The following is a 27,753-nucleotide window of genomic DNA, read 5'->3' on the forward strand; positions in this document are numbered from 1 at the left end:
AGAATTCCAAGCAGCTTTCAGGTATAAACCCTACATCATAACTTGGATTTGGTCATTCCTTTATTATTTTATACAACCTTTTCTAAAAATTTCTCCTTGTCAAGGCCGGCCTTTCTCCTCTCAGTCTTTACTATATATTCAACAGCTGCAGCTTCACCTTTGTCTCGCATCACACAAGTTTCTTAAAGCTTCTTTTAACTTCTAATAACAAAATGGCTAAGCGTAATTTCAAGCTTAAGCTCTCTCGTGTCGTCCCTTCATTTCAAATCTGTCGATCTAAAAACTCTTCTGATAATCCAATCCCATCAATCCACCGTGTATCACCTCTCAACCGGAAAGTTCTTGATTTCAATTACCCTAAATTCCCTGACCAACCACCGTCAACCCCAGATTGCAAACGCCGTATCTCGCCGAAGAAAACATCCGTCGGCTGCAGGTTCGAGTCAAGATCACTCGCAGATTATCTAACTGATTATAGCTTGGAATCCTTGGATTTTTCACGGGAGAAAGATGCTTATGTGCGGGCTGCTAGAGTTCAACGGTTTATGCAGAGTTTATCATTTTCCGATGAGAGTATTGGGAATATCTCACCGGTTAAAGTTACTGCAGACCAGAAGAACAAGTGCAACGAACGAAAGAAAGTTTCTAATAAAGATGACATTAGTATTTCATCGGAAAATGGTGGCTGCAGCTTCAGCAACGAGAATGAAGAAAATGAAGTGGAAACTGAAACCCTACTCTTTTCTTCAACAAGCTTCTCATATGATTCTTCATATGACTTCTGTTATCCATCTATGGACCGGATAACCAAGAAAACGGACAACAGAAACAAGAAAACAAGTAAAATGAAAATTCAGAAACTCAATCGCCTGGCTTCCAAGAACTGGAAGTCTTCTCCGGAGATTACATCTCCGATGAGGGCATCGGTTCTGCGGCGGATGGTGTCGTGCACGGCTGATGGGAAGGTGAAGGAGAGCGTGGCAGTGGTGAAGAAATCAGAGGATCCTTACCAGGATTTTAAAAGGTCGATGCTAGAGATGATATTGGAGAAGCAGATGTTTGAGGAAAAGGATTTAGAAGAACTTTTGCAGTGTTTCTTGTCCTTGAATTCCAGGCAATATCATGGAGTTATTGTAGAAGCCTTCTCGGAGATTTGGGAGATCTTGTTCTGTGATTCTTCTCCAAAGAATTGAAATTCCATGAAAATTTCTCGACTTAAAGCTTGAAGAAGGTCAAACCGAAAAAAAATTAAAAAATAAAAAAAAAAATCTTTTTTTCTTTTTTTTTTTGTGAATGTTAGAGTTATTACATAAATATGAAAGCTTAATAATATTGGTGTAATATTAATAGTTATCCGCTTTTTTATGTAAATATATAATTGATAAAGGTAAAAAGTATTTGGAGTTTTTATTATGACTTTTTTAATTAAAATTTACTATATGTTAAAAAAAAGGCTATATGCCAATAATTATCCTTAAGTGAATAACTTCAATGTGGTCTACAATTTAGAAATAGATTTGAAACTATTTTTAAATTGTAAAAATTATTTTCTAATCCTATGACCTTTTCTCATTATCCAAATTCGGTCGTAACACATTTCATTATTCTTTCTAGATTCTAAGGATTTAGGCTTTTATTATTCCTCTCAGCTTTCCATTTTTTAAAAAATTTTTTTATAATTTTTTCATTAATTTCTGAGTTAAGAACATAAATAGTAAAAGAGAACAACGTACATTCTTACAAAGGATGAGTTATGCGTTTGAATTTTAGTGGTAATAAAATTAGTTCTTATTACTACATTATTATTTGTCTTAATTTATTCATGCTTATTATTTAATTATATATCTTAATTATATTTTTAAAAATCTATTTATTTAATGAATTTTACAAATTATTTTTAAAAGAATCTACACAGTGATACCATTACATTATGGGCGTTAGCAGGTATATAAATGTCTCCTACAGCCACGATTAAATCCATGGTCTACATATGCCTCGACAACCCCATAGATTTTATCCCTCTATTTTGAGCATCAACTTGGCACTTGAACACCATAATTAAATGTACAATTGAACAGCAAGCGGGATCTCCATCCCTTGCTTAATCAAGGGTTGCCATTTTCTCTGTCGTAGGCTTCATAAGCGAAGCCATTGTCATCCTCAAAAGTCTTGACATCACATAGCTTTCCACCAGCCTCATCAGCAAAAACAATCTTCCTCTTCTTGCATAATCCATTTTGGGAAGCAGCAGAACCTTTCTCAGCCAATTTCTGAGATAGATTAGTAGACACTCAGTAAGACGTTATTATATTAAGTAAATTACTGATTCTCTATTTTAATTTAATAAAAAAGGGCCCAGGATCCTAGACTGATTAGAAACAAACCATGATTTTACAAAAACGGTTGCAGTCCCTTGCCATTACAGAAAGAGATCTTCTTGCACTTTCTTCAACTCTTGTTGCATTTTGTACGGCTAGTCTCATCTGAAAAAAAAAAAAAAAACATTTTCAATTATGTATATTTGCAAATATGCATATCTTCAATTGTAATAGATAATAATAATAAAACAACATTTTCAATGTCACTTTTCCGTAGCATGAAGTATGTGCATTTATCATATTCTAATGAATGCACTAACTAGGATTTGCAAAAAAAGAACCCCAGGGCGGAAACACAGATATTATGAGGCAAACTGTACAGAACCACTTATTTAATATAGGCTGACTCATTCAATGGCAAGCTGGATCATAACCATTTGTGGGGAAAAAAAGTGCACAAAGAAAAAAGTAGAAAGAAAAGAAAGAAGCTCAGTTAACTTCTGTTTCAAAAAAGCCAGGGTCAGTCCTATATCCCTCTTTCACATCATTATGGAGCAGCATTTTGAGTGCGTTAGTGGCACAGGAAAAGAACAGTTTCTTTTGAAAACCAATGAGAGTACGTCTGCCACAATGACGAGGGTGTACTATTTAATATGCTGGAAGTTTTTTTGTTACCTCATCTGCACTATATTTCCAGGATGTAGCAGGATAGACATTGGACTGCAATGTTTCTTCAACTATGTACTTCATGAATTGTAACTCTTTTGCAAGTTTAGTTGCAACAGATTCAATGTCTCGCATCTGTTGCTGTGAGAATAAAATGGCACTCTCTGAAGAACTTCGGACAGAGGTGCGCCCAGTGCTAGAACCTTGTACAGCACAAGATGGATGAGGAACCTTAAGAATGTCATTTTGATGGAAACCATTGTTACCTGCCTTTGGTTTCCTAACAACTTTCTTAGGGCTAATGATAACTTCAGCTCTCTTGATTTGACTGGACACTTCAAGTCTACCATTCTTATTCTCATTCTGTTTTCTATAGCACAGCTTCCTTGCATATCCTGAAAATTGTTACAATCAAATAGAAATAAACCTCATTGGATAAGTTTGGGATGACAAGGAGCTAAGAAAGGAGGATGATTTGAAGTACACAAGTGACAAAGATGTATATAACAAGATCACTATATAGAAAAGGAAGGGTTTGGACCAAATTTAATTTCTCTTATCAGTTACCTTAAGAAAATAAGGTATTTCAAATTGTAAAGACAGAAGCAATTCTTTTTAGATGGATGTGATAAAAGCAAGGACTTTTATTTGGTCATCGGTATGGCTAGAAATCAATCCAACATAGTGCCTAGGAATTGTCTGCTGTTATATAACTGCAACAGGGAACCAAATACTCTAGTCCTGCTTTCAAATGATTCATTTATTGGACAATATTAAACTCATTGTGCTCTGTTCTTTAACACGAAACTTTTTACCAAGTAAACCAGTATGACATACACAGCTTATTACCAGAATTTTTCATATGGCAAACGCAGTGTATTTTCTTGGCTTTTATGTAAATTACGGTGCTGTTGTGACGAATTGTCCATCTTACTTCTAGATAAATAGATGCACGGGCATTACGTGGTCCATAAATTCTAGTATAATGACTCATGAACTTACTGTAGTATTGCTCATCATCTAATTCAGTGGACACCATAGCTTCACGTAGCCTTTTCTGAGAAGTTGGAGAGATGGCCTGGAGAAATGGAAGGACCACAAGTTAATTCAAGAAAGCATGCAAGTCAAAAAAAATGTAATAAATTTTACACACCATTCTAGTTGAGAAGAGCCTTTCAGGAGGATGTTGCATCTTTGAATGATGACAATCCTCCACCCTTTCGGATAACACAGGCTCATCAATAGATAATTGGATCACTGTAGAACAGCTTCTGCTTGAATCAACACGAGCGGTTAATGGTGCTCGCATTTTCTCGTCTATAGGAGAATCATCAAGGATAGAATCTAAACTGCCTTTTGTACTTGAATGTAAACTTGCATTCCAAAATGCACTACATTCTCTGCCAGGGTTGCTTATGACACTGGCTCCAACATGAAGTGTATCATCTTTAGTTTCATCATGGGGGAGGCATGAATCATTTCTTTTGCTAAGCTCCACGCCTTGAGGGCTATTATTAATGGGGACATCAAGTACTTGAACCTGGATGCCACTGCTAAGCTTCCATGAGCTCTCATGCACACAAGGTAAAGTTTCAGGGTGCAACACAGGTATGTAAACCTCACTTAGAGAAACTGTTTCAGGGGAGTCATTTTTGGGATGTTGATCTACGAAAGCAACTTCTTCCTTTGCCTCTGATAGAGAAAAATCTGAAAACTTATTACTGATCACTTCTGCAGTATCCTCCATCAGTAGCTCCCCACCTGAGGATTTTACATTGGGAATTGATTCAGGATCCTCATGCTCCAAATATTCATAGTATTCTTCATTAGTAGCACAGTATTGAGGCTCCCCACCTGAGGATTTTACATTGGGAATTGATTCAGGATCCTCATGCTCCAAATATTCATAGTATTCTTCATTAGTACCACAGTATTGAGGCTCATTGCTAAAGAAAGTTGGCATCTGAGTCTCAAAACCACAAGCATTAGTTGTCAACTCTTCACTGGTTATCACAGATATCCCAGTTTCAGAAACAGAGCCATTAGCTGTATCGGGCACTTCACTGGTTCTCATTGACGATCCAGCCTCCAGACTATAATTATTAACTGCCTCATACTCTTCAGTAGGCTCCTCTCCACAACAGGTCTCTGGCTTATTACAGTTGAAAGAGGAATTTGCAGCAGTGATGATCATATCTTTGCAATTTGAAGTAAGCTCAGAAACCTCAACTTTAACGTCAGTAGGTGCAGGCAAATTTTCATTAGATTGAAAGATGACTTCATGACTGGTGATTTCCTCATGCTTCACAATAGATATGGCTTTTTGAGATGAAACAACACTTCTGTTTCTGCCCTTTCTCACGGTCTTCATCTTGTTTAGAATTCTGGATTTCCAACAGCTGAGTGGCTCCATCATATCATACTCATCTTCCTCAGACTGTGAGTTAAAATGGTTCCCTTTTCCAAGGGAACAAGTTTCAGTAGTTTCTTTACTCAAACCAACATATCTGGAAGCGTTCCTTCTCTTTTCCTTACATCTCTCTTTAATTTGTTTCAGTGTCATATTGCCAAAGTTATGATCATCTATTTCCCTTTCTCCAACATCGATACCTTTGATGTTAGACTCTGATGTCTCACCATCAACTTTTATTGTTCTTTCTCCTGCAAGTGTATGCAGACTTTCTGCCTCGTCATATTCAAACTCAACTTTTGGTCTAAACACTGGCAATGGATTAAAGGTTTTTGCATCCTCAGTTCCATATAGATCTTTGACCTTCTTGAACTTGAGTGCTGGCCTTCCACGGTAGACATTCAGGGCTTTTGTTGCCAAACCATCTTTAGCAACCCAGATAAAATGTAAATGATTACAACTCCGTAACTCCATTTGATGAAAGTAGAACAATTATTTATATCACCGTTGTGATGTGGACATTACCGAAGGTGCTTGCCCTGTAGCAAGAGAAAGTTCACTCGATGAGATCAGATAATATTATACAATATGCATAATTACTACAACATAACAAATGAAGTAACATTCAACTTTCATCTTGCATATGCAGGTGATAAGTAACTTGTCATCGAAGCTAATACACAACCTATCAATTAAAACAGGCAAGTAATGATCACACATAGAGGTTAAAGTTTATAACCTTGAATTAATTAGTTTTGGTGTGGTTGATATGTTTAGAAAATTGCAAAATGCCTAGTTTTAATCATATAATAGGATATAGCATTCAATTGCGGAATAATCTTTCTATCCACTTTCCTTTCAGTCAATCTAACTGAATAGAATATTAAACTGAGCATTTGCTTGATTTTTCTAGCAGTTAACATTACATAACTACTGCAAAGCGGCCTATTACAATGAGGAAATCATGTGAATTTAACGTTTTCAAAGTTAAATTGAACCCCAAATTTATTTGAGAAAGTAATTTTCCATATTATGGCTACTTAAACTGACTTGTAACGGTTCTGCAAAAAAGAAAATTTTACTTCATTAACAATTTCATTTCTCATAAAACAATATAGTTGTTATGACATCATCACAAACTAGGCATATGTATTAACATACAACAGTTTTGCAAATGATATATTTTGGGTCATCAAAATCTAATAGCCAGAGTGGTCAGCAACCGAATACATGCGCTGAAATGCTTATAATCAGTTATTAACTTCTCCTTTTCATTTTCATCAGATCTGAAATATAGAATTTATATATCCTTATTCAAGGGAAAACGAAAACCTCCTTCAAATCCAGATTCCAGAACTTCCATTTCCATAACTATCACTAACAAATGCAGGCCAATTTTATTTTTCAGTTCATCACTCTCAGAGTTGCTTAATCTCAGCTAAAATCACTGACATAATCTATTTGCTTATTCGACGAGGTTAAAACGACACCAGAAAACTTTCGAAACTGAATCATCAACATATTTATAAAGAACTAAATGTAGCAAAGAACAGTAGATCGTAAAAAGCAACTCACCTGATAAGGAAGAATTCCAGTCGTCGACTAGATCTATTCAAAAGCAGGAGAGATTGAAGGCTATAGAGAGAAAGGGAGAGATTCTGCTGAAGTGAGATGCAGTGGTAAAGTTCCTGATATGTGAAGTAAGAGAAAGTTAGGGATTGCAATTGAAATAAGAGGGAGGAATGAATAACGCGCCAAAAAGATTTTTGGCGCGAATTGTTACCGTCTATATTAGTTAAAAAAGGTAAGGATAGAAGAGAAATTCTTGTGTGCTATCCTTTGTACGGTATCTCTTAATCAATCCATTTATTATGCACCGTCCTCGTCAATCAATCTACCGTCTCTCTGGATGATGTGCCATTCCCCTACAAAATTGGGCCAACACTAGCCCAATCTCACTCCAAGGCCCAATGGTTTTGATCTATGAAGAAGCTCCCCAATACAACTAGGTTGGGATACCGCAAAAATTAAAATATTTGAATCTGAATTTGAATTTTCATTTATATTAACAATATTTAAATTTATCCTTAACACAATTAAAAATTAATTTAAACTATTTAAATTCATCTCAAATAATATTATTATTATTCAAATAAAATCTGAATTTATTTAGTTTTATATATTTTAATTAATAATTTATATAAAAAATATTTTTTATTTATAAAAAAAATATTTTTTAAAATATTTAATTTTTAATTTTTAAATAAAAATATATTAATTTTTTATATTAAATTAATTATTTATATAAACAAATTCGGATAGTGAATAACTTATACATAAAACTCAAATACGATACGAATCCGTAACGAGTATTATTTTTTAAATTTAAATCTATTTTAAATTTAATTATAACTATTTAAATTTATTTTATTATGATTCGATCGGATTCAATATCAAAAATACCCGATCTATTATTATTCTTAACTTTTTCATTGACCTAACAACATCGAAAAAGATATATCTTTTGACTTTGAAGACTTTTTTTTCCTCTTAATATAAATTTATTAAGCCTTAAAGAAGACAAAGACTAAAATACTAAGTTGATTTAAAATAATTTATTACATTTGAATGAGTCATTTAAAATAAACTTCCTACTTAACTACTCTCTTTTTATAAAATAAAAAGAGATCAAGTGGAAATATCTAACTAAAACATATATATTATATATTGCTCATGTATTCAATCCAATAAAAGTATGTGACACATTTACAGATGTGTAATATTGACTAAGAAGTAATATATTAGTCCTGAATTATTTAAATAGCTGCTATAAATTTTTTAGTTTAGTGTGTTTTTTTATGTATGTATATATATATAGATAGAGTTATAAAATAGAAAGTCACCCATGTGGTATATAATTCCAAGCTTTTTATTAAAGAAAACAACATAAACCTTTAAAGTGTTAAATTGAATGCTACTTCTTATATTTGTATTTAGTTTGAAAGAGTGTAATGTTTAAAATATATGCCAATTTAGACTAGGAGATTTGTTTTTTATTAACCATGCTCCCAATATTAAAAAGATAAAAAGACAAAATAACAAGGTAGTGGAAAAGATGAAGAATCGATTTTAAAATGTCACGTTTTTTAAGAGATAAATGGGAACGTTTTAGAAAATTAGAGATCTTGTAAAAAGTTGTTTTGGGATTAGTTTATTATTTATATTCTTTTACCATGATTTATAGCATTTAAATTTGTCAAATTATATTGAAAGACGTGATATTTTTTTTGCTTAGATTTGCTTAAAAAAAATATCATCAAATAAAGAGATCATTTCAAACAGAAAATTATGCAAAATATGGGCAGTTAGAGTACTATTACGACGAACCCATCTAACAGAAATATCAGTTATAGAGTTCAATAAAAATTTACAATCATTCAAAAATAAATTATTGCATAAGATAATTTGGTAAAAATACTCCTAAAGTACCTGTTTAAACCCCTGTATAAGATAATTTGGTAAAAATACTCTTATTTCTTTCTCATATCTCGAATATAAATTGTTAAAATCTCTCGAACAAAACCACAAAAAAGAGTTTCTACGAGATAAAACTCGAATAAAATTCTAAGATTGATGTCGTTGTTACAATTCTGGAAACCCATAATAACTAGTAAATTTCCATTGAGTATTACTTTCTAAAATAACTGAATCAATAAAGTTTGAAGAAAATGTAACCACAAAAATAGTCCAATGACTTTTCCACACGGAAGTCTCATTCCAATTCTTATCTATTGACTGATAAATAACTATCAAAATATAAAAAATTACAAAAAAATTCCATACGAAGACTAATAGCTTTTGTTTCCATAAAAATAAAATGTCGAGCTTGTAATTAAGAATTAAATCCTTCAGTGCATTAACTGTCCGATGATTGCCGCCATAAATCTGCCAAAAAGATCTGCATATTCTGAAAATTGATTGAATTGTATGTGAGAAACATTTATACCATACAAAAATTATAAGTGACGATCAGAATATTTTTAAAATTTTTAATAGGGACAACACATTATTTTTTTCATCGATAATCAATTGACGCAGAGTATCGAGTCATAAAAAAACTACAGAGAGAAAGTTAAATTCTAATAATTATATTCATTAAAAATACAAATCCTAATTTGATTGTTTATAGTTAAAGAATGATATTCTTAGTCATTAAATTAAGAAACTGTTGATGTTTATATTATTTTTTTATTTAAATAACTCATTCAAAAATTTAAAATTTATAAAAAATTAAAAATTATTTTTATTTAATTGATAATTTTTATTGATTTCCCATAAAGTTCTAACATGTGATTTCAAGAATCAACCAACTGAAAAATCTGTAGCCCATGTGACTCACAGCCTCCTTCTTGCCTAAATGAAATGGGATGAATCAAATCAATAAGCTTTTTGATTGATTCAGGGTGCAGCAGAGTCAAATTCAATCAAGGCAAATTCAAATTTAGCTATACTAATAGAACAGGTAAAGTTTTCAGATGATATGGACCCTAAGAGATGATCGATAACCTTCAATTGTTTAGGGGCTGCTTCTGTCCCGTCTGGTGGACGAAATCTTCTCTCCTATTAGTTTTATTTCTCCCATACACCTTTGCCCTCTTTCACCGGAGAGGAAAGAAAATCTTTCAAGCAGACAGTCTGAGAGGGGTCACCAAGCAGTCGGATGATCTATTCAACGCTTTTTTCACTATGTACCCCTCTATCATTTGGAGGTGAAAGATAATAGGACCCAAAATGCTAAATAAAAAGATAGAGAAATAAGAATTGTTGCAGTAAAAAAAAAAATTACTATAAAAACCGATAATTTTCTCTTTTTAAATAATTTGTATTCTCCGCACTTAATTAATATTTTATTTTTTTTAACATAATTAAATTATTTCATGAAATGTGTATTTTTAAAAAAATAATATATTTGAATCAAATAAAATCTTAATTTATTTACATTATCATATTTATATAAAATTTATCTCATAGAAAAATATAAATTTTATTAATTTTAAATTTATTATATTTAGCTCTTCAACTTTCAAATTATAAAATAATTTAATTATTACTATTGATATGAAATATTCATGTGATATTACGTTATAAATATTAAATTATTTTATATTTAAAAATCGAAGAATAATAAGCACCTATTTTAATAATGTGTAAATTAAATAATTTATCATTTAAAAATTAAATGTGTAAATGAAATTACCATAAAATTTAAAAATAAAAACACTTTTATGAAAAGGCGAGAAAAACAAATGCTTTAGCCTAAAAATTATCAGTAGAGGTTTCAGTTTATAATTTAAAAAAAAAAAAAAAAGAAAAAGAAAACTGCAGCCCACAAAAGCTCGCAGTCCACAAGGCAGAGCCGGCCCCAGACCGCAGACTTTAGACCCACATATCCTCGAGACGAAGGGCCTCCAGAAAAATTACAATATAAAAGAAAAAGAACCCTCAACGTCTCCGCTCAATACTCGTCCTGTCCTTCTCTCGTTTTCACAAAATGATGAAGGCATCTTTGAAGGGCAGGTATGAAAATGACAGAAGCGGCGGGGCAGCCACGGTTGCCTTCAACGCCGGCGATGTCAAGCTCCGGGCTTCTATGACTGACGCTACCGTCGTCAATGGCCCCAGCTTAAACGGCTTGGTTTTAGCTGTCGAGAAACCCGGCTTCTTCATTGTCGATTACAATGTTCCCAAACAGGTAATGAACAAAATTTTTTTGCTTTGCTTATACTCAATTTTTTGTTATATTCTGTTTGGTGTTGAGATTATGTAGGAACGCTGCAGGAAAGTGGGATTGAAACAACTCTTATGTTACTGAAATGTTTGGCATTCTTATGTCTGCGCTACTGATTGGCCAATTGAAGAACTTGGCAATTAGGGTTTTAATTTGAATGAAGTCATAGATTTTTCAGCTGGTGTACGTTAAGAGATTTTAAGGAAAATTGAATATATTGAATGATTGTTGGTGAATTGATAATTGGAATACTTAAATTTCGTTATTGCTGATTTTATCTGTCACATAAGGAAGCTACTTTTGTTATTAATATTAGAAGTACATCTATAGACTAAGTCACTTACTAATGGCCGTTCCTTGTTGTACAGGATTTTCGGTTTCAGTTTATGAACACGGTTAAGTTTGCTGATAAGCCCTTGAACCTGACATACATTCACAGCAGAGGGGATAACCGCACTGTATTAGATGGAGCTCTTGTGCTTGATTCAGCTAATAAGGTGTCTGCAAATTACATGCTTGGTACAGGGAATTGCAAGCTGAAATATACTTATGTGCATAGAGGGGCGACCACATTTGAACCGTGCTATGATTTGGCAAAGAACTCCTGGGATTTTGCCGTTTCACGGAAGGTTTATGCTGATGATGTGTTTAGGGCTACATATCAAACATCAAGCAAAGCACTGGGATTAGAGTGGTCAAGGAATTCAAAATTTAATGGCAATTTCAAGGTAAATGCGAGATTGTGAGTCGCATGTTTCTGTTATAATTGCTGCCTTTCTGCTTTCTCCTATTCATTTATTTTAATGCATTTTGTTGAAATCACATCTAAAGTTTTGATATTAGACACAAGAATATTTTAATTTTAGACTTCAAGCATGGCAAGTGCATGTCCAGTGTAGTCCTGGCTTTGTTTAGTGTAGTGCCTTGTGTTAGTTCCTAGATGCGTGCATTAAATAATCCTGCTGGACAAAGCCATCTGATTGTGTTAGCTTTTGATTGAACTATAATAGGACCTGGACATGGTGAATATAGGCTTATGGTATTTACTAGTGCATTTGTCCTCGTATCATGGAGATGATTTCTTCCATGTAATTATAGTTTATTCTAGAGCTTCTATTTGTAATCATAAATCATTTTCTATTTCATTGAATGAAGGGGACTTAGATGTAATTTTGAGAAGGTCCTCATAAATCAGTTTCTATTTGTAATCATAGTAGGTTTAACACAGTTCCATTTCTAAAAGTTTGATTAGAGAGGGATTTGAAAGGGCTCATGTGAAGCTCAAAAAATAGGAGTAGAAAGCCCATTGCTCATGATCTCTGAAGTGATTTGATAATGGTTCATTTTAAGTTAAAGAAAACATTGTAATGAGAGGAGTATCCTATCCTTGAGCATGGGTCCTAGCTCGCATATTGGATTCTGTTAGAAGGTTTGAAGCAGTATAAGTCTGATCTTCTAGTCAGACTTTTATTAGATACAATTGTTTTTCTATTCATTTTCCATGTTTTTGTCTATATTTCCTTGAGTGGTTACCATGCGTTTACCTCTCTGTGGGTCTTAAATATTTCCAAGATTTCTTCTTATATAATTGTAACTCGAAATGATATTGGTATTGTTTCATACTTTGTCGTCTCAGATTTCTGCATCTGTCAATTTGGACGAGGAAAAGAAAGTGCCAAAACTAAGTGCTGAGACTACATGGAACTTTGAGATGTGATATGTTCTTTCTTTGGTAATAATTGCATTTGCTGGATTGCTATGCCCCTAATAGCTTTAAGCTTATTTTTGTCCTTGAATATTGTTTATAATTGTGAGTGAGCTAATTACCTCGCAAGGGGGCAGCCTCGATGGCATCATTTGTCAAACTGCTTATTTCTGTATTGAAATATGATACTTATTTCTGGTGCTCAAATATCTTGTATGTCTACCCATATGCTCTTACGTAAAGAGGCAAGATTTAGTCTTTGAGTTTTGGTGGGTTTTATGCAAGGTTGTGGAATGGATAGTCGGAAAAACAATTCTCTGTAGTAAGGTTTTGCAGAAGCAGCATGCATGTAGTGGGAGTATCCAGGTGCGTAATACTGCAATGCAATGAGGCCAACCAACGGCACCTTCTCGCGTCTATCCATCTGTGTGTGGGTTGGGATGGCTGGGGAGGAGAGACTTTGCCAGTTTTTCAGTTTGATTTAAGTTTAACGGTTGAATAAAGTTAATGCCCGATAGCGGATAACTGATCGTAAGCGTTTTATAAAATATATATAATTATTGTTTATATTTTGTAAGCGTTTTATAAAATATATATAATTATTGTTTATATGTGAAATAATGAAAACATATATACCATTTTATTTAGTTATTACTAAAATATACATATAATCTATAGGTTCCTATAATATATACTGTATAAAAAATAAACATTATAATTAATATGATTATTATATTTATTTATTTTATATTTATAAAAAGTTTATTAATATATTAAAATTTATTTGAATATAAAAAATTTATAATTAATATATATTCAAAGGATAATATTATTTAAATAAGCTTTTATAAGCAAATATCTAATAATAAAAAGTATAAAATTAGAGCTAATTGAAAATGTAATTGATATGGTATCTATTAACTCTCAACTCTTTTTTAAAGAGTTATAAAAGCTTTTTGAAAGCATATCAACTATTAGATGGATGAAAAAATTAAATCAAATACCCTCACAATTTTATTCGTGGAGGTCTTTCAAACCATTGAAAACCATAGCACTTTTTTTTTTTTTTTCTAAGGCAACCGTAGCACTTATTTGTTAGATAAATAATTTTTGTGTTTTGCTGGTCGTGGTTGTTTGTTGCTTTTCGGCTTTCCTCTGTTGAAAGAGTTCTTTTATTTGTTTTATTCCCACCAACCCATCTCTGCTATCCCTCGAGCATGGTTGGGTTTTGTGATGGTTTCTTTTAGTTGTTTCTTCATTTTTGCGAGTTTCTCGGAAGCTTTGGCAAGGGTCTTTTGAACCTGCTTATTCGAGACAACTTGGAGTTGGCGTTCTAGGGAGGGTTTCAAATCTATGATGCAGGTATCTCGAGGACCATACTAATTCGTCCAGTGACTTTCACTCTCATAAGCCGTCGATCGATCATTGAGCTCTCTTGCGTCTCTTGTGCCGATTCGGAGCTATTTTGATTGTTTTGTCCGGAGCCTTTCTTTCTCTTTGTGTGTTTGCTTTTATTCTTTGATTTTTTTTAGTTTATTTATCTGCTGCCTCTCTGTTTTCTGTTTTTTGGATGGCTGTCGATGTTCTTAAAATGCTATGTTTCCAATGAGATGGATTTGTTGTCGATGAGGCATTGTTTGGGAGCTTGCAAATTTGGTCCGATTGGTACTAGGGTTTATATTTAACTTGTTTGATAGATTTTAGTTGTTTTCCTTTTGGTTTGATTTGGTTTGTGATTTTATTTTTTTACCTTGAATTAAGCTCTCTGTACTCTCTATGGTTTAACTTACTGGACCATGAAAATACAAATTCAGTTGCATGTTCCAAAACAAAAAGGAAATCTTCGTTGCCTTTTCATATTATTGTTTTCTAATCATATAAGAATACCAATTTTAGGGACCCTTACCCTCTATATGAGAATATAGACTTACAATCATTTGCATGCATGGATCTCTTAATACAGTTTGCCCACTCCAGAATACCAGGTATGCTAAGTTCACAAAGCAAAATTTTCCATTTAATTGTACTTAATGATGTAATTCATAAGTTTCGAAAATCATTTAATTATTCTGTATAAATTTTGATTTTGTCATATATTTTCATGGCTTCATAATTTTGCTGTCAATGATAAATGTTTTCATCAATGAGTTTATCATCATTAATATATATATTTTTTCTTCAAATGGAAATTGAGTGTTTTTTTTTAAATAAAAATAGGAGACTGAGTATAACCTTACACTCCTAAATTTATTGAAATGTATTTAATACTGAACTAAATATGTGAGTGCCGTATTTTTACTTCTTATTAATTACTTTTGAATTTATTGATTAACAAAATCAAATAAATTATCTACCTTTTAAAAACACAAGTGATTGAATTATCAATTTTGATATATTTGTAAGAGGTGATTAAATTAATTTATAAACTTTAAAAATAAATTAATTTGTTTATTTTATGACATTTTTAAATTTATAAGTTTAACGTGTAATCTAAAAATAGTAAGCAGTATGAATGAACTTATTATTTTAATATTTATAAATATTAATTTTTTTTGAACATTATAAATATTAAATTTATAATCTAGTTTGATATAATATTTTAATATATTGACTTTATTTAATTTTTAAAATTCTACCACACATTTTGTTTGATATTATTTTTAATAAATTTAATAAATGTGTAGTTATTTTTTTTTACTAACCATGTAAAGTATTTATTAACTATTTAAAAACATTTTAATAAATATATAATTATTTAAAATTTTAAATAATTACAAGCTAATTTTTATAAATCTTTGTAAGCACTAAGCTATTTTTTCAAGCTATGCTAAACACCATCCTAATTGAGAGATTAAGTCATTTATCTTTTCTCTAATACTACTAGTAACACTAGTTAAACACTCAACCTTTAAAAATTAAAGTAATTTATAGTATAATCCTTAAAATTTATCAAAATATATAATTTAATTTTTATTTTTTAAATAGTAAATAATTTAGTTTTAAGTTTTTATTTTATTAATAAAATAATTATTTTATTAAACTTATTGTTAGTTAACTAATTCAAATTAAAGAGATTAAATTATTATAAATATTAAAAATAAAAATATTAATTTTTCAACAAATTATTTAAATTAAAGAAATTAAATTATTATAAAAAGTGAAATTAAAATATTAAATTATTATAATTTAATAATAAATTTTAATAAAGTGAAATTTAAAGATTAAATTATTATAATTTAATAATAAATTTTAACAGAATAATTATTTTATAAATAAAATATAATCTTAAAAATTAAATTATTTATATTAAAATGATAAAAATCATCTATTCAATTTTAAAGATTACATTATAAATTACCCTAATAAATTATCTCGTCTCATTCTGGCGCCCCTCATCTGAAGTTGCGCCATTTCTCAAAAATTTCAAAACATTTGGCGCCTAAAAAAATCTGATCCGGTTCTTTAGTATAAGATTACCTGATAAAAACCCTGTAATCGTTCTTGTAGCGACACTGACGAAGATTTCAACAGAGATCGGCGGAGATGGATAGCGACGAAGAGTTTCTGCCGTTCTCAGAGTCCGAAAAGCAGCCTTCTCCGGTCCCTGAAAGAAGGCTCAAACGTCTAAGAAAAGCTACTGAGATATTTCCCAAAGATCCTATCTCAAGTCCTTCTGATGATGCAGCTTCGATTCACGACGAGAACACATCCTTATTTGGAAACCTAGACAGAGAAGAAAGGAACGAGAAAGATCTTGAATTCGAGGAACTAAATATGAGATCTCTGTCTCCATTTGAGGGTTTTAAAGAGGGGAATGATTTGGATTCTGGCTTTGATAGCTTGAACGTTGAGGAAGGTGGATCTGGCTCTAAAAGAGCTTTGGAATTTGATTTTTTAGCTGAAGAATTTGGTGGGGAAGGTGGGGATCCAATGGTTACAGAAGAAGAAGTGGAAGTTGAAGGAGAATTTGGGGAATTGGGGACGGAGGAGGGGGAGAACAAACGCCAGAAATTGGATGAAGAGAAGGAGAAAAAGAAGAAGAAAAGAGTCAAGAGCTCCACTGATGGTTATGACGAGCCATATTCAGCTGCATCAACCAAAAGAAGGGGAGACAAGGTATGTGTATTTTCTTATCTGTAATAAATTAGTGCTCCTTGTATTTTTTTATCGACTCATAATTTCTTGTGATTAAACAGGAAAGAAGAGATCATCTAAAGGAACTACGTACTGAATCTCAGAGATTATTGAGAGGTAGCTTCAGTTTTTCCCTCGAATTTGATTATGAATAGTTACAATTTGCATCTGTATCCATTATTGACATGACATTTTTCTTTGTCTAGAAACTAGAAATGCATCATTTAAACCTGTTCCTCTTGTTCAAAAGTCTGTATCTTCCGTTTTGGAGAAGATCCGGAAAAGAAAGCTTGAGCTTGCAAAAAAGTGAGTCTTCTATTCGATTTGTTTTTGAATGATTTATTGTTGGTATCATCTAAACTATTTATATCATCTTTGCAATTTTGTGGATGACAGATCTGTCATCACAAACAGCAATTCTTTTGTTGATGGTAATGAAAATATTTCAAGGGAGGTGTTGGATTTCGATTTTGAAAATTCTGCTGTTAAGGATGCAGAAGACCATAAGGCTGCAGAAGCAGACCATGAGGAAGCAACTACTCGTCCTGTTGATGTGGAAAGCAGTTTAGGTGATAGTGCACAAGGATCTGTGGGGACTTCAAGTGACATTCACAAAAATGTAATTTCTCAGATGGTGAGTCAAAAGGGGTCGCATTTCCCAAGTACACAATGTATATCACAATTATCAATTTCAATGTGCATGGTAATGTTAACCTTCCGGTACATATAGATATATTTTGCTTCATCCTAACATGCATAACATGATGCACCCATAAGTATTGACGTTTTGGAGTTTGCTTGTAGGGGGGTTCTTCTAATTTACTCCCCTAACCAGCGCAATAATTGATACTGTTTGGTGATATTGTAGGATAGCGTAGACTACCTACTTTCCCTTTCATGTAGATTGAGTATGTTTGGATACAAGGGGAAATTTTGAGTCATAATCGCCCAGAAGTTGGGACATTCCATTTGATCCTTTATATGACACTCAGACTAGGTTTCTGCTTTCAGTTACTTGTGCAACTTTAGGAAAGATGAGGTGCAAAATAACATAATAATGGTGTCTTTCAAATTGCAGGCTTCGGATGAGGATCTAAAACAAACTTTCCGACCTCCTGTTGATGATACTCAGGTTTTATTTTGAACCTAAGTTTGAAATTTGTCACTCTTCAGTCTATTATAAATCAGTTAATAAATTCTAATCAATATATATTTTTATAGGATATTACTTTTGATTCCCAAACAACTGAATCTAAAGATGAGCTGTCAGATGAGATGCCCAGCAGTCTGCTAGCAGATGTTATGACACCTTCTTTACTGGCAATGAACTTAAAGTTTGATTCTGCTCCTCTTGATGACTCGTAAGTCCTCTAAACATTTTCTTTTATGTTTCATTGTACATTCATTTTCGATGATTAAAAATTCGTCTTAGGAATAAAATTACAGGTATGTAGGTAATATTTTTTTTTCCTTCTCTATTCTTGCATTCTCTTACAATCAGCTCCCATTTTATATCTATTAAAAACTGGCCAAGTTTTACATTCATATGTTATATGAGCTTGTGCATTTGTATTTGCTTTTTATTCATAATTGCTGCCAACAGGAACTACATGGAGCCAATTTCAGTTGTATTAGCTATGCTGAGCTCTAATTATTTTATAGCTCAATTTTAAAAAGGTGAAATGCATTACTCTTCTCTTTTGTAGTTCTTCTGATGAAGAGGACAGTAACAAGGAGAACATTGATCCACGCCTACAAGGATCAGCAGACTTACCTTCTTCTCCAAGAGGTGATCCTGTGAAAGCTTTTGTTGATGAAGAAGCTGAGGAAGATGATAGTGATAATGAGTTATCTCTTTTACAAGATAATGAGGAGGATGAGGATGGCATGGATGCTGAGGAGATTAATGATATAATAGCAACTGGATATGAAGAAAAGCCAATTGATAATGAAATGCGTAATCAGCTTCATCAGAAGTGGCTTGAGCAGCAGGATGCTGCTGGAACAGAAAACCTTTTGCAGAGACTGAAATGCAGTTCGAAACAGAAGGAAATGAACTTGATTGAAGAGAGAGAAGATGAGGAGAGTGAAGAGGCTGAAGAAGAGTTTCTTGATGATCCTGCAGAGTATCTTGTTCCAAGAAATGCTGTACGAATGAACTTGAAGAAAGCAAAAGAAATGATCCCTCAAATGTTTACAGATAAGGATGATATATATGTTTCTTCTGATGATGAGGAAATTGAAAAGAGTCTTGTTAAGCAGAGCTTCTCTCATAAAGCTGTGAGTTATTTTTTTCCCCTTTCAAATTGTTAGAATGAGTTATCAGAATTATGATATTCATCTGTGTTTGGTGAGGATGTTACAATGTTTTATTTCTAGTCCACAGATTCATGATATTATGGTTCTCTCTGAACTTTCTATAATTTAAGTGCAAGATAGTGACTGAAAATTGTGATTGAAAACAGGAAGAGAAGGCTTCTTTCTTGTCACCTGCAGAGCGTGAAGGCTCCAAAGAAATCTTTGGTCTTATAAAGAAGTTGAATGGTGTGCCAGACACTAGAAGGAAAGCCAAAATGACATGTATGATCTGTAGTATGTTTCACATTGCAGAATCACAAGAATGTGCTGCATATATTGCCTCCAAACAAGTGAACTTTATATCTACGCTTATGGCTTCTAATACTTTTATTCATGCTATTTCCATTTTGCAGCCTATTTTCATATGCTGTCCATAGGAGGAAACAAGACTATGTCATCGAAGGTAAATTAGTTTGCTTTATCAGCTTTATGGCTTTGAATCTATTAGTAGTTTCTTGGGTCAAAAGTAGTGTACTTAATTTGTTCCCATCACTCATGCTTCATGGAAGGAACACATTAGATTACTAGTATCCAGTCTGCATTCGCCCCATTTAATACTGATGGTATGATAGATGCCTGTGATCTTGTCATTTTAGTTCTTCATAATCCTTTCAGCTCATTTGTATTCCAAGCACCTACAATAACATAAAAATTAAATTTAATGTTCATATGTATCATGTATGAGCCTATATTTATCATAAGCTTCAATACGTTGAGTTGAACACTGTTGATGGAGCCTATATTTATATCACATGTTGAATACACTATAACCTCCATTTAGCAAATGTTGCAGTCGTCGTTCATGAGTCGGGGGTCAAGAAGTTCTCTCCCAGTATTCCAGAAGCATGGTTCAAGCACAGTTCGTTCTTTTGTCTTTGAAAGAGATGACAGCAATAGCAAGAGTGCAGTCTCAATGTCGGAGGATTCTTCAGATTTGGTAAGCTCTGTTCCTAGAGGCTACAAAGCTTATCTTAAATGGAAGTTTCAGGGTTTGTTTTGCATCGTGAATATTTGGTCTTTGTTTCCATTTATCTATTCAGATATTATCATTTAATATTTGAGAAAATTATTAATTAGTCTGTATGGTATAGAGAAATTTGGTCTTTTGATTTTGAAAAGTGTATTAAAACGTTTTTTATATTTTAAAAAGTCTACTAGTTATTTTTTCCGTTAGTCTCAACCGTTAAATATTATAAAAAAATTTAAAATGCGTTTAATATAAAGAGACTAATTAGTTAACTTTTTAAAATTTAAACGACTAACTAATAAAATTTTTACTTAACGGTAAAATTAATGGAGGAGCTTAGTAGATTTTTTAAAGTGTTATGTTTTAATGTATTTTTTAAAATTGAAGGACTAATTAGTAAGTTTTTTTCATACTATAGGTATTAAGTAGTAATTTTTCCTTAATAAGTGAAACAAAATAATATTTCTTTGTAGACTCAAGTGTGTTATGAATGACAGTCGGATCTAGTTCTACCAAAGTAATTACTGTATGATTTTGTGAATTTAATTCAACAATGCAAAATTTTAGGACTACATTTATTAATGTGGAAAATCTGTTATTGCTTATTTAACTTGACACAAACTATGCCTGGAACCCATTTTATATGGGTTGGCTATACGAATAAGTGTTTCCTGCATTCCACCTTGTTCAGTCCTACATATTTACCTATGCTGATGCTAATTGGTTTGGCCCTAACTTGCAGGTTCAGAAAGAGAACAGGCCAAAGAAAACTGCAACAGCCAAGTTCAGTAACTCGCAAGTTAGATCGAATGCTCCAAACACACAATCAACGGCAGAAAAGAATTCTGGCCCTTCACTGCATGAGATATTGAGGTGTCCGTCACTGCAATCTAGCCATTATAGTCGGGGTAGCATGGTTGGCCAAGTTGAAGCTATATATGCTGCATTTAAATTGGATCACAATGTTGTAAAGAAAGAGCCTGGTGTATCTATAAGAACAGCCTAGGATGTTATGCACGTTCACTGGGTTGATCCAAAATGCTTTACTTGATGTTCTTTTAATTGATGCAATCTGTAAAGCTTTTGTTCAATATTTCGGATGCTGACCAGCGAGGCCTCTGTTTCCAAATGAATTTTGCAATATTTAGACTGATGTATCTATACTATGGTGCTATTAATGGATTTTAAGGTAAAATTTTTGGTAAAAAACGTTATAAGTTGTCCTCTTTGACTTTTGGCGGAAGCAGAGAGGGGCAACAGAGAAAAAAAGAAGCAAGTCATGAACAGGAAGTTGCATCTAGGAGGAAGACGACGTTGTTACACTTTGGACATGGATTTAATACTAAAATATGATGCTTTGGACAATCTTGGGTTTAGTTTCGGAAAAAAATTATTAAAACTCATTTAGTTAATTTTTTTTTTAAGAATATATTAAAATGTTATTAAAATTTGTAAAAAAATTACTAATTAATCTATTTATTAATTTTAACAACTAAGTGTTATAAAAAGTTTAAAATATTTCTAATAAAATAATTAATAGACTAATAGTAGTATTTTACTAGACTGAAGACTAACTAAGGAGTTTTATTATACTATAAAAATTAATTAATAAAACAATTAAAATCAACATAATGATCAACTACTGAAGTTTTTAAAATTTTAAAAATATTTTAATATATTTTTTAAAATTAAAGATTAATTAATATTTTTTCTATATAATATATGTATTAAATAATAATTTTTCTTTAATTAAATATTTTATTTATATAAAAAAATTAAATTTTTTTATTATTTTATAATTTAATCTAAAATTTTAAAAATTAATAAAATTGTTTAAAATTATAAATTTTATTGTAATTATATCTAAAGTTAAAATTTAAATCAAGGAGAGTGTGTTTTGCACCTATAGTACATGATATGAATTATTTTGTCACATAAATAAATGATATTGATATAAAAATTTTAAATTTTTTTTTATTATTTTGCAATATAGTCAAAATTTTTAAAAATTAATATAATTTATTTAAAAAAAATTACCATTCACCAAAAAGTTTATTGCATTTGGCTGTCAACAGTTACGGATCTAGAAATTTTATTCGATGGATGGATATTAATGAATGATGAATAAAAATAAAATAAATATATATTTAAAAAATTTATAGAATATTATAATTAAATTAAAATTTATCTATTTTTTTATTAATTAAAATATATTAATAATAAATTTATTCTTTTTATGTTTACAATTATATTTTTCTTGATAATCAATCGATGGCTCACTCATTTCTCATTTTATTATGAAATTAATTTTTAATAATATTTATTATAGAAAAAATTCTTATAGCATATAAATCTATAAAAAGATAATACTTTAATAATATTAGAGTAACATAATAATTTAATATAATATTTATTATAAAATTTATTTTTTTTGAAATAGTATAAAATTTATTTTTTGAAAAATTAAATTATCTAACCATTAATTATAAAAACAATATTTTCATTTCATTTTTCCTCCATTTAAATAATTTAACATATTATCTATAAAAATAATCATTGATTTATATTTAAATATTTTTAAATTTAATTATTTAACTTATTATCTATTAAATTTATATTTTTAAAATTAAATTATTTTTTAAATTTAAATAGTTTACAAAACTCATTTATTAATAAAACATTATTCATAAACACTTTTATTTATAAAAATTTAAAATTTATTTCTTTATATTTAAATAATTTAATAAATAATTTCAGTTATATAAATAAATTAGAAACTAATTAAGTGAGATAATTACTTTTTAATAATAAATATAACGTATAAAATTAAATTATGCAATGAATGAATTTTTTTAAAAAAAAATTTATATATTAGAGTTGAAAGAAATTTTAAAGATGAAAAATAATTTTTTTAAGTGGAAAAAATAAAAAATGAGAGAGATAAAATAAAATAAATAATTAAAATTAAATGAACTAAATAATATTAAAAGTGGATAAAAATTTATTTAATAAAAAATAAAAAAATTAATTTTATAAACTATAAAATATTTTAACGGAGTAATTTTAGAATAAAAACTAATTAATAATTTTTTTATTATACATAAAATTACATAAATACTCTTATAAAATTTTCAGGAGCTCATGGCCCCTTGGCATCTAACGTGGATCTCTTAAGTTGCCACTCCTTCTCCAACGGCTACTGGTCTTCTCTTTCAAACCACGACTTCGCTTTCCTATTTTGATGCATACGTTTGGCTTAATTCCAATCAAGTCTTATAAGTTTATGCCAAGAAGAGAAACTGGCAGCCTGACCTATTTCTCAAGCCAACCATAATTGAAGAAGTATCAATTGACAATGAAGACCAAGAATAACATCTCTTTTGACTTTGATGACCTTGAAGATAATAAATATCAGGTACGGAAATAGCACTTTTCTTTAATTTATTTTTTAATAATTTGAATCTTAAAATAAATAAATTAAGACATAAGATTTTTATTTTTAGCTTTTATGAAACAAATCTAAATATTTTATATTTGTGCTCTATTACGACAGTTATCTGATGTGTCATATGCATGCTGATTTAAAAAAAAAAAATTTAATTTTAAATTTATCCACTTTGTTTTTAAATAAATTATTTTGTAAGAATAAAATTTAAATATTTTTTTAAAGTTATGTATAATTTTAATTTATTTCAAATAAAAAATTTAAATTTTTTAATTTAAATTTTTATTAAAATAAAAATAATTAAAAAAAAATTAAATTGAATTCTTATAAATTTTTTTAATTTAAAACAGAGAATTTAGAGGTATAAATAAAAGTCATCATTTGATTTCATATATATATATATATATATATATGAAATGTTATTGAATTTGATATTTGCTATCGCACCGTATGGATTACATGAAATTGAATCTGAAATTTCTTGAATTTACTTACCATCAGACTAAGTTTGTGAGTGCATAAATATTAAACTTTTAACACTTTAATTTTTTAAATATCTAGAATGAGCAAACCGATCACTGTAATACTCAATTTTTTAAATATATAGTACATCAATGATTTTATAAATAAATTAATAAAAATATGCATTTAAATAAAAAAAATTCAAACTAAATACACAAATCAATTATTTTAAATTTTATAAAATAATTGCTTTTAATAATTTTTTATAAAAAATTAAAGGTTATTTATTTATCTCTTTGCTATTAATTTAATTTTTTTATCATGAAATTATATTTTCAAGATTTAAATAAGATATAACTAGAAAAGATTAGAAATCCAAATCGACTTAAAATTCAAAAAAAAAAAACAAATCAATAAAAATCTAACCAAAATCCAACCAAGCATGATCTCATAATACAATATCGCGCACATCTCCATAAAAAATTAAAATCGAAGCTCTCAAAACACAAGTCTTTTCGTCGGTATTTAACTTATTAAAACTATCATGACCAAAAAAATAAATAATAAAAATAAGAGTCAGCCTATTAATCTACGATAAGAAAAATATAAAATTTGAGACGGACAACAGCTCTAAAAATAAAATTCATTTTTCCTCAACTTAAAATTAAAAAAAAGAAATTAGGAAAAGCAAAGAAACACAAACAAAATAAAAACGTTTAGAACTAAAACAGTAACCAAACCCTATAACAGAAGAAATTCCTTTTCCCTTATTTGTCTCCCTTTCCTTTCTTTTCTCTAGATCATAGAAATTCCTCTCTTTTTTTTCTCTCTCTGCTATTAATTTATCATTCACATTAAAATTGTTGTTTGTAACTAAAGAGCGGGCGCTCCGACGGACAACAGTCAACCGGGATAGAGTTCAAATCTCCACGTAAATATCTCAAGAGAGAGAAAGAAAACTGTCACGTGTCAGTAAACTAATGTAGAGATCATTAATCAGTTGATAAAAACAACCTCAGAGGATCATTTCCTCATCTCACCGTAGATGTGGTTTGCCCCACTGAGCAATTTTCCAGGTTTTTGGGCTGAAAAATCGAGTTTCTTGCCCTAACATACGTTCACCGTACACACCCCTGTCAAGAACTTCAAAAAAAGAAAAACAAGACGCTTCTTTTTCTTCTGATCCAAAAATCCCTTGTTTTTCTTCCATCAGATTCGTCAAATCTAACATAGATTCCAGCTAACTTCTCTGTAATCTTTGGATCCAATCGCCAAAGATCTGCAATTTGATGCCTTTCTATACAAAGTATATGGCTACAACACAGTGACCCTAGCTTCTTCAATGGCGAACACTCACAAAGGCAAGTATCTTTCTTTTCTCTATTTGCTTTTCATTTTGGCTTCGATTTCGGTAAACTTCTCTAGCTCAATCGCAACCGTACTCGATCACGATGAACATCACTCTCCTTATCATGAACCTGAGAAGCAGGAAGTTTTATTGCATAAACTTGAAGAATTAGTGAGGAATCTCAGTGAAGTAGTTGCTAGATTAGAGACAAAATTGTCGGAGTCTGCTAAAGTAGTGGTACCTTTAGAGGGTAGTCAGAATCTTGAACAAGATAGAGTTAATCAGATAAAATCTGATGGTAAAAGATCTGTTGTTAATGTCAAAGAAGAGGATATCGAGGGAAAAACTCGGGATGGGGACACGGCGAGAGCGGTTTCAGTTACAAAGTATAGTCCAATTTGGTCAGAGAGGTTTCAGTTTGTGTCTGCTGTAAAATTAGATTCAGATGCAACTTGTATTAACGTTTTGCCATTTCGAGATTATGAGGGTCTTAGTAAGTATGTTGCTGTTGGGGATGATCAAGGCAGAGTTTATGTGTTTTCAAGGAATGGGGATGTGTTGATTGATTTTCAGACACACATTGATTCGCCTGTTACAGCACTAGTATCATACTTGTCTGTTTATAAGAATGAGTGTATTGTTGCGACAGGACATCGGAATGGTGTGGTTTTGGTGCACAAAGTTCATGAAAGTCTGAATGGAGAAGAATGGGGATCATTGTCTATGGAAAATGTAGGCAAGTTTATGCCCGACGATCATTTAGAAGGTTTAGCTGTAACTCTATTGGAAGTGCATCATGTTGGGAGATCGAGGTATATCTTGTCGTCGGATGTTGGTGGGAAGATTCGTGTTTTTAGAGAAAATGGGACAGTTCATGGTTCTGCTATGCCCACAAGCAGGCCACTTGCATTCTTGAAGCAAAGGCTTTTGTTCTTGACGGAGAGTGGTGCAGGGTCACTTGATTTAAGGAGCATGAAAGTCAGGGAATCGGAATGCGAAGGATTGAATCATACTCTTGTTAGGAATTATGTTTTTGATGCTACTGAACGGTCTAAAGCATATGGATTTACATCGGAGGGTGATTTGATTCATGTATTATTGTTAGGAGATGTAATGAACTTCAAATGCAGGGTTAGATCCAAAAGAAAGTTTGACATGGATGAACCCATTGCAATGCAAGCTATTAAGGGGTATTTGCTTGTTGTCAACGAAGAGAAGATTTTCGCCTATAATGTTTCGACTCAGCATTATGTTAGGGTTGGTGGACCTCGGCTTCTGTTTGCTGCTGGTTTGGATGAGATCAGATCGTCATTTCTAAATTATCAAGTGGTGGATGAAACCAATGGCAGGAGGTTAATACCCTTAATAGCCAGTGACCGTGAAAAACTCGTCGTTATTGGCCTTGGAAGTGGGTATGTGGGAATGTACCGCTCTAATCTTCCGGTATTTAAAGGAGAATTCAATACAATGCTATGGACAAGTCCTGTGTTGTTCTTCATACTCTTTCTATTCGTAGCATGGCACTTCTTTGCTAAGAAGAAGGAAGCACTCACATCCTGGGGACCGGATGATCCTTTTAGCTCGACATCTACCACAACTGGAGTGCCATTAGGATCAAGCACTGGGGAGAGAACATTTGCCGATTCTTCTTCGAGAAGAGATGAACTTATGGACTTAAGGGCTGGTGGTTTGAGAGGTCCGTCAATGAGGTACGTTTCACCTTCACGATATCCTGCAGGAACAACCGGCTCCTTTAACACGGCCACTGCTGATACCAACGCTAGACCTACTTCTGTTGATCCTAATTATAGAGCATCTTCTGAGCTAAAGTATAGGGGTCCGGCTTTGGAATCTAAAGTGTTTCCTATCAGAAGGGAGAATCTATATGCAAACAATAAGGGTGTTGATGAAAGCAGTTGAGTTGTTAAATCAGTTCCTTCTAACTAGAGGTGCTGGAATTCTTTTCTAGTTTTGTTATCTTTGGACAATTAGTTCATTTGGTATGAGGGAAGCCCGATGTATGAGCTTTCAATGTTGTTATCTTGATTTTCTAGCTGCGTGAAGGAAAATTAATAATGGTTAATCTTGTTATCAGGTGCATTACAATAGTTGCCACTTCCCAGATTCACTTCATCTGCAACCAAACGTTATT

General features: G+C 31.4%; 5 protein-coding genes across 7 annotated transcripts; 4 read left to right on the plus strand and 1 right to left on the minus strand.

Annotated features, from left to right (window-relative positions):
- The first annotated feature begins 173 nt into the window (after nucleotides 1-173).
- Nucleotides 174-1,397, plus strand: LOC110614409 (transcription repressor OFP7). The gene has a single exon (XM_021755931.2). It carries the CDS (start codon nucleotides 213-215, stop codon nucleotides 1,191-1,193), a length of 981 nt encoding a protein of 326 aa, XP_021611623.1. The 5' UTR covers nucleotides 174-212; the 3' UTR covers nucleotides 1,194-1,397.
- A 445-nt stretch (nucleotides 1,398-1,842) lies between these two features.
- On the minus strand, nucleotides 1,843-7,164 carry LOC110614894. 2 transcript variants are annotated; one of them, XM_021756582.2, is made up of 7 exons: nucleotides 6,970-7,164; nucleotides 4,839-5,933; nucleotides 4,138-4,745; nucleotides 3,987-4,062; nucleotides 2,994-3,379; nucleotides 2,385-2,483; nucleotides 1,843-2,270 (listed from the first exon to the last, which is right to left on the minus strand). In XM_021756582.2, exons 2-7 carry the CDS (start codon nucleotides 5,866-5,868, stop codon nucleotides 2,106-2,108), a joined length of 2,364 nt encoding a protein of 787 aa, XP_021612274.1. In that variant the 5' UTR covers nucleotides 5,869-5,933; nucleotides 6,970-7,164; the 3' UTR covers nucleotides 1,843-2,105. The 2 variants fall into 2 exon arrangements, with proteins under 2 accessions (XP_021612274.1, XP_021612273.1); XM_021756581.2 differs by having other exon boundaries at nucleotides 4,138-5,933.
- A 3,706-nt stretch (nucleotides 7,165-10,870) lies between these two features.
- LOC110614549 (outer envelope pore protein 24B, chloroplastic) lies at nucleotides 10,871-13,094 on the plus strand. Its single transcript, XM_021756109.2, has 3 exons — nucleotides 10,871-11,146; nucleotides 11,551-11,910; nucleotides 12,819-13,094. Exons 1-3 carry the CDS (start codon nucleotides 10,946-10,948, stop codon nucleotides 12,897-12,899), a joined length of 642 nt encoding a protein of 213 aa, XP_021611801.1. The 5' UTR covers nucleotides 10,871-10,945; the 3' UTR covers nucleotides 12,900-13,094.
- A 3,180-nt stretch (nucleotides 13,095-16,274) lies between these two features.
- LOC110614806 (midasin) lies at nucleotides 16,275-21,499 on the plus strand. 2 transcript variants are annotated; one of them, XM_043956414.1, is made up of 11 exons: nucleotides 16,275-17,003; nucleotides 17,084-17,138; nucleotides 17,228-17,327; nucleotides 17,418-17,655; nucleotides 18,100-18,153; nucleotides 18,243-18,382; nucleotides 18,728-19,301; nucleotides 19,487-19,613; nucleotides 19,733-19,782; nucleotides 20,173-20,316; nucleotides 21,089-21,499. In XM_043956414.1, the coding sequence occupies exons 1-11, from the start codon at nucleotides 16,431-16,433 to the stop codon at nucleotides 21,350-21,352; spliced, it is 2,319 nt and encodes a 772-aa protein (XP_043812349.1). In that variant the 5' UTR covers nucleotides 16,275-16,430; the 3' UTR covers nucleotides 21,353-21,499. The 2 variants fall into 2 exon arrangements, with proteins under 2 accessions (XP_043812349.1, XP_021612161.1); XM_021756469.2 differs by having other exon boundaries at nucleotides 16,276-17,003; nucleotides 19,487-19,601.
- A 3,790-nt stretch (nucleotides 21,500-25,289) lies between these two features.
- On the plus strand, nucleotides 25,290-27,692 carry LOC110615582 (uncharacterized membrane protein At1g75140). The gene has a single exon (XM_021757533.2). The coding sequence runs from the start codon at nucleotides 25,596-25,598 to the stop codon at nucleotides 27,519-27,521; it is 1,926 nt and encodes a 641-aa protein (XP_021613225.1). The 5' UTR covers nucleotides 25,290-25,595; the 3' UTR covers nucleotides 27,522-27,692.
- The last annotated feature ends 61 nt before the right edge of the window (nucleotides 27,693-27,753 follow it).

Source organism: Manihot esculenta, chromosome 5, assembly GCF_001659605.2.
Source record: "Manihot esculenta cultivar AM560-2 chromosome 5, M.esculenta_v8, whole genome shotgun sequence".
Taxonomy (NCBI): Eukaryota; Viridiplantae; Streptophyta; class Magnoliopsida; order Malpighiales; family Euphorbiaceae; genus Manihot; species Manihot esculenta.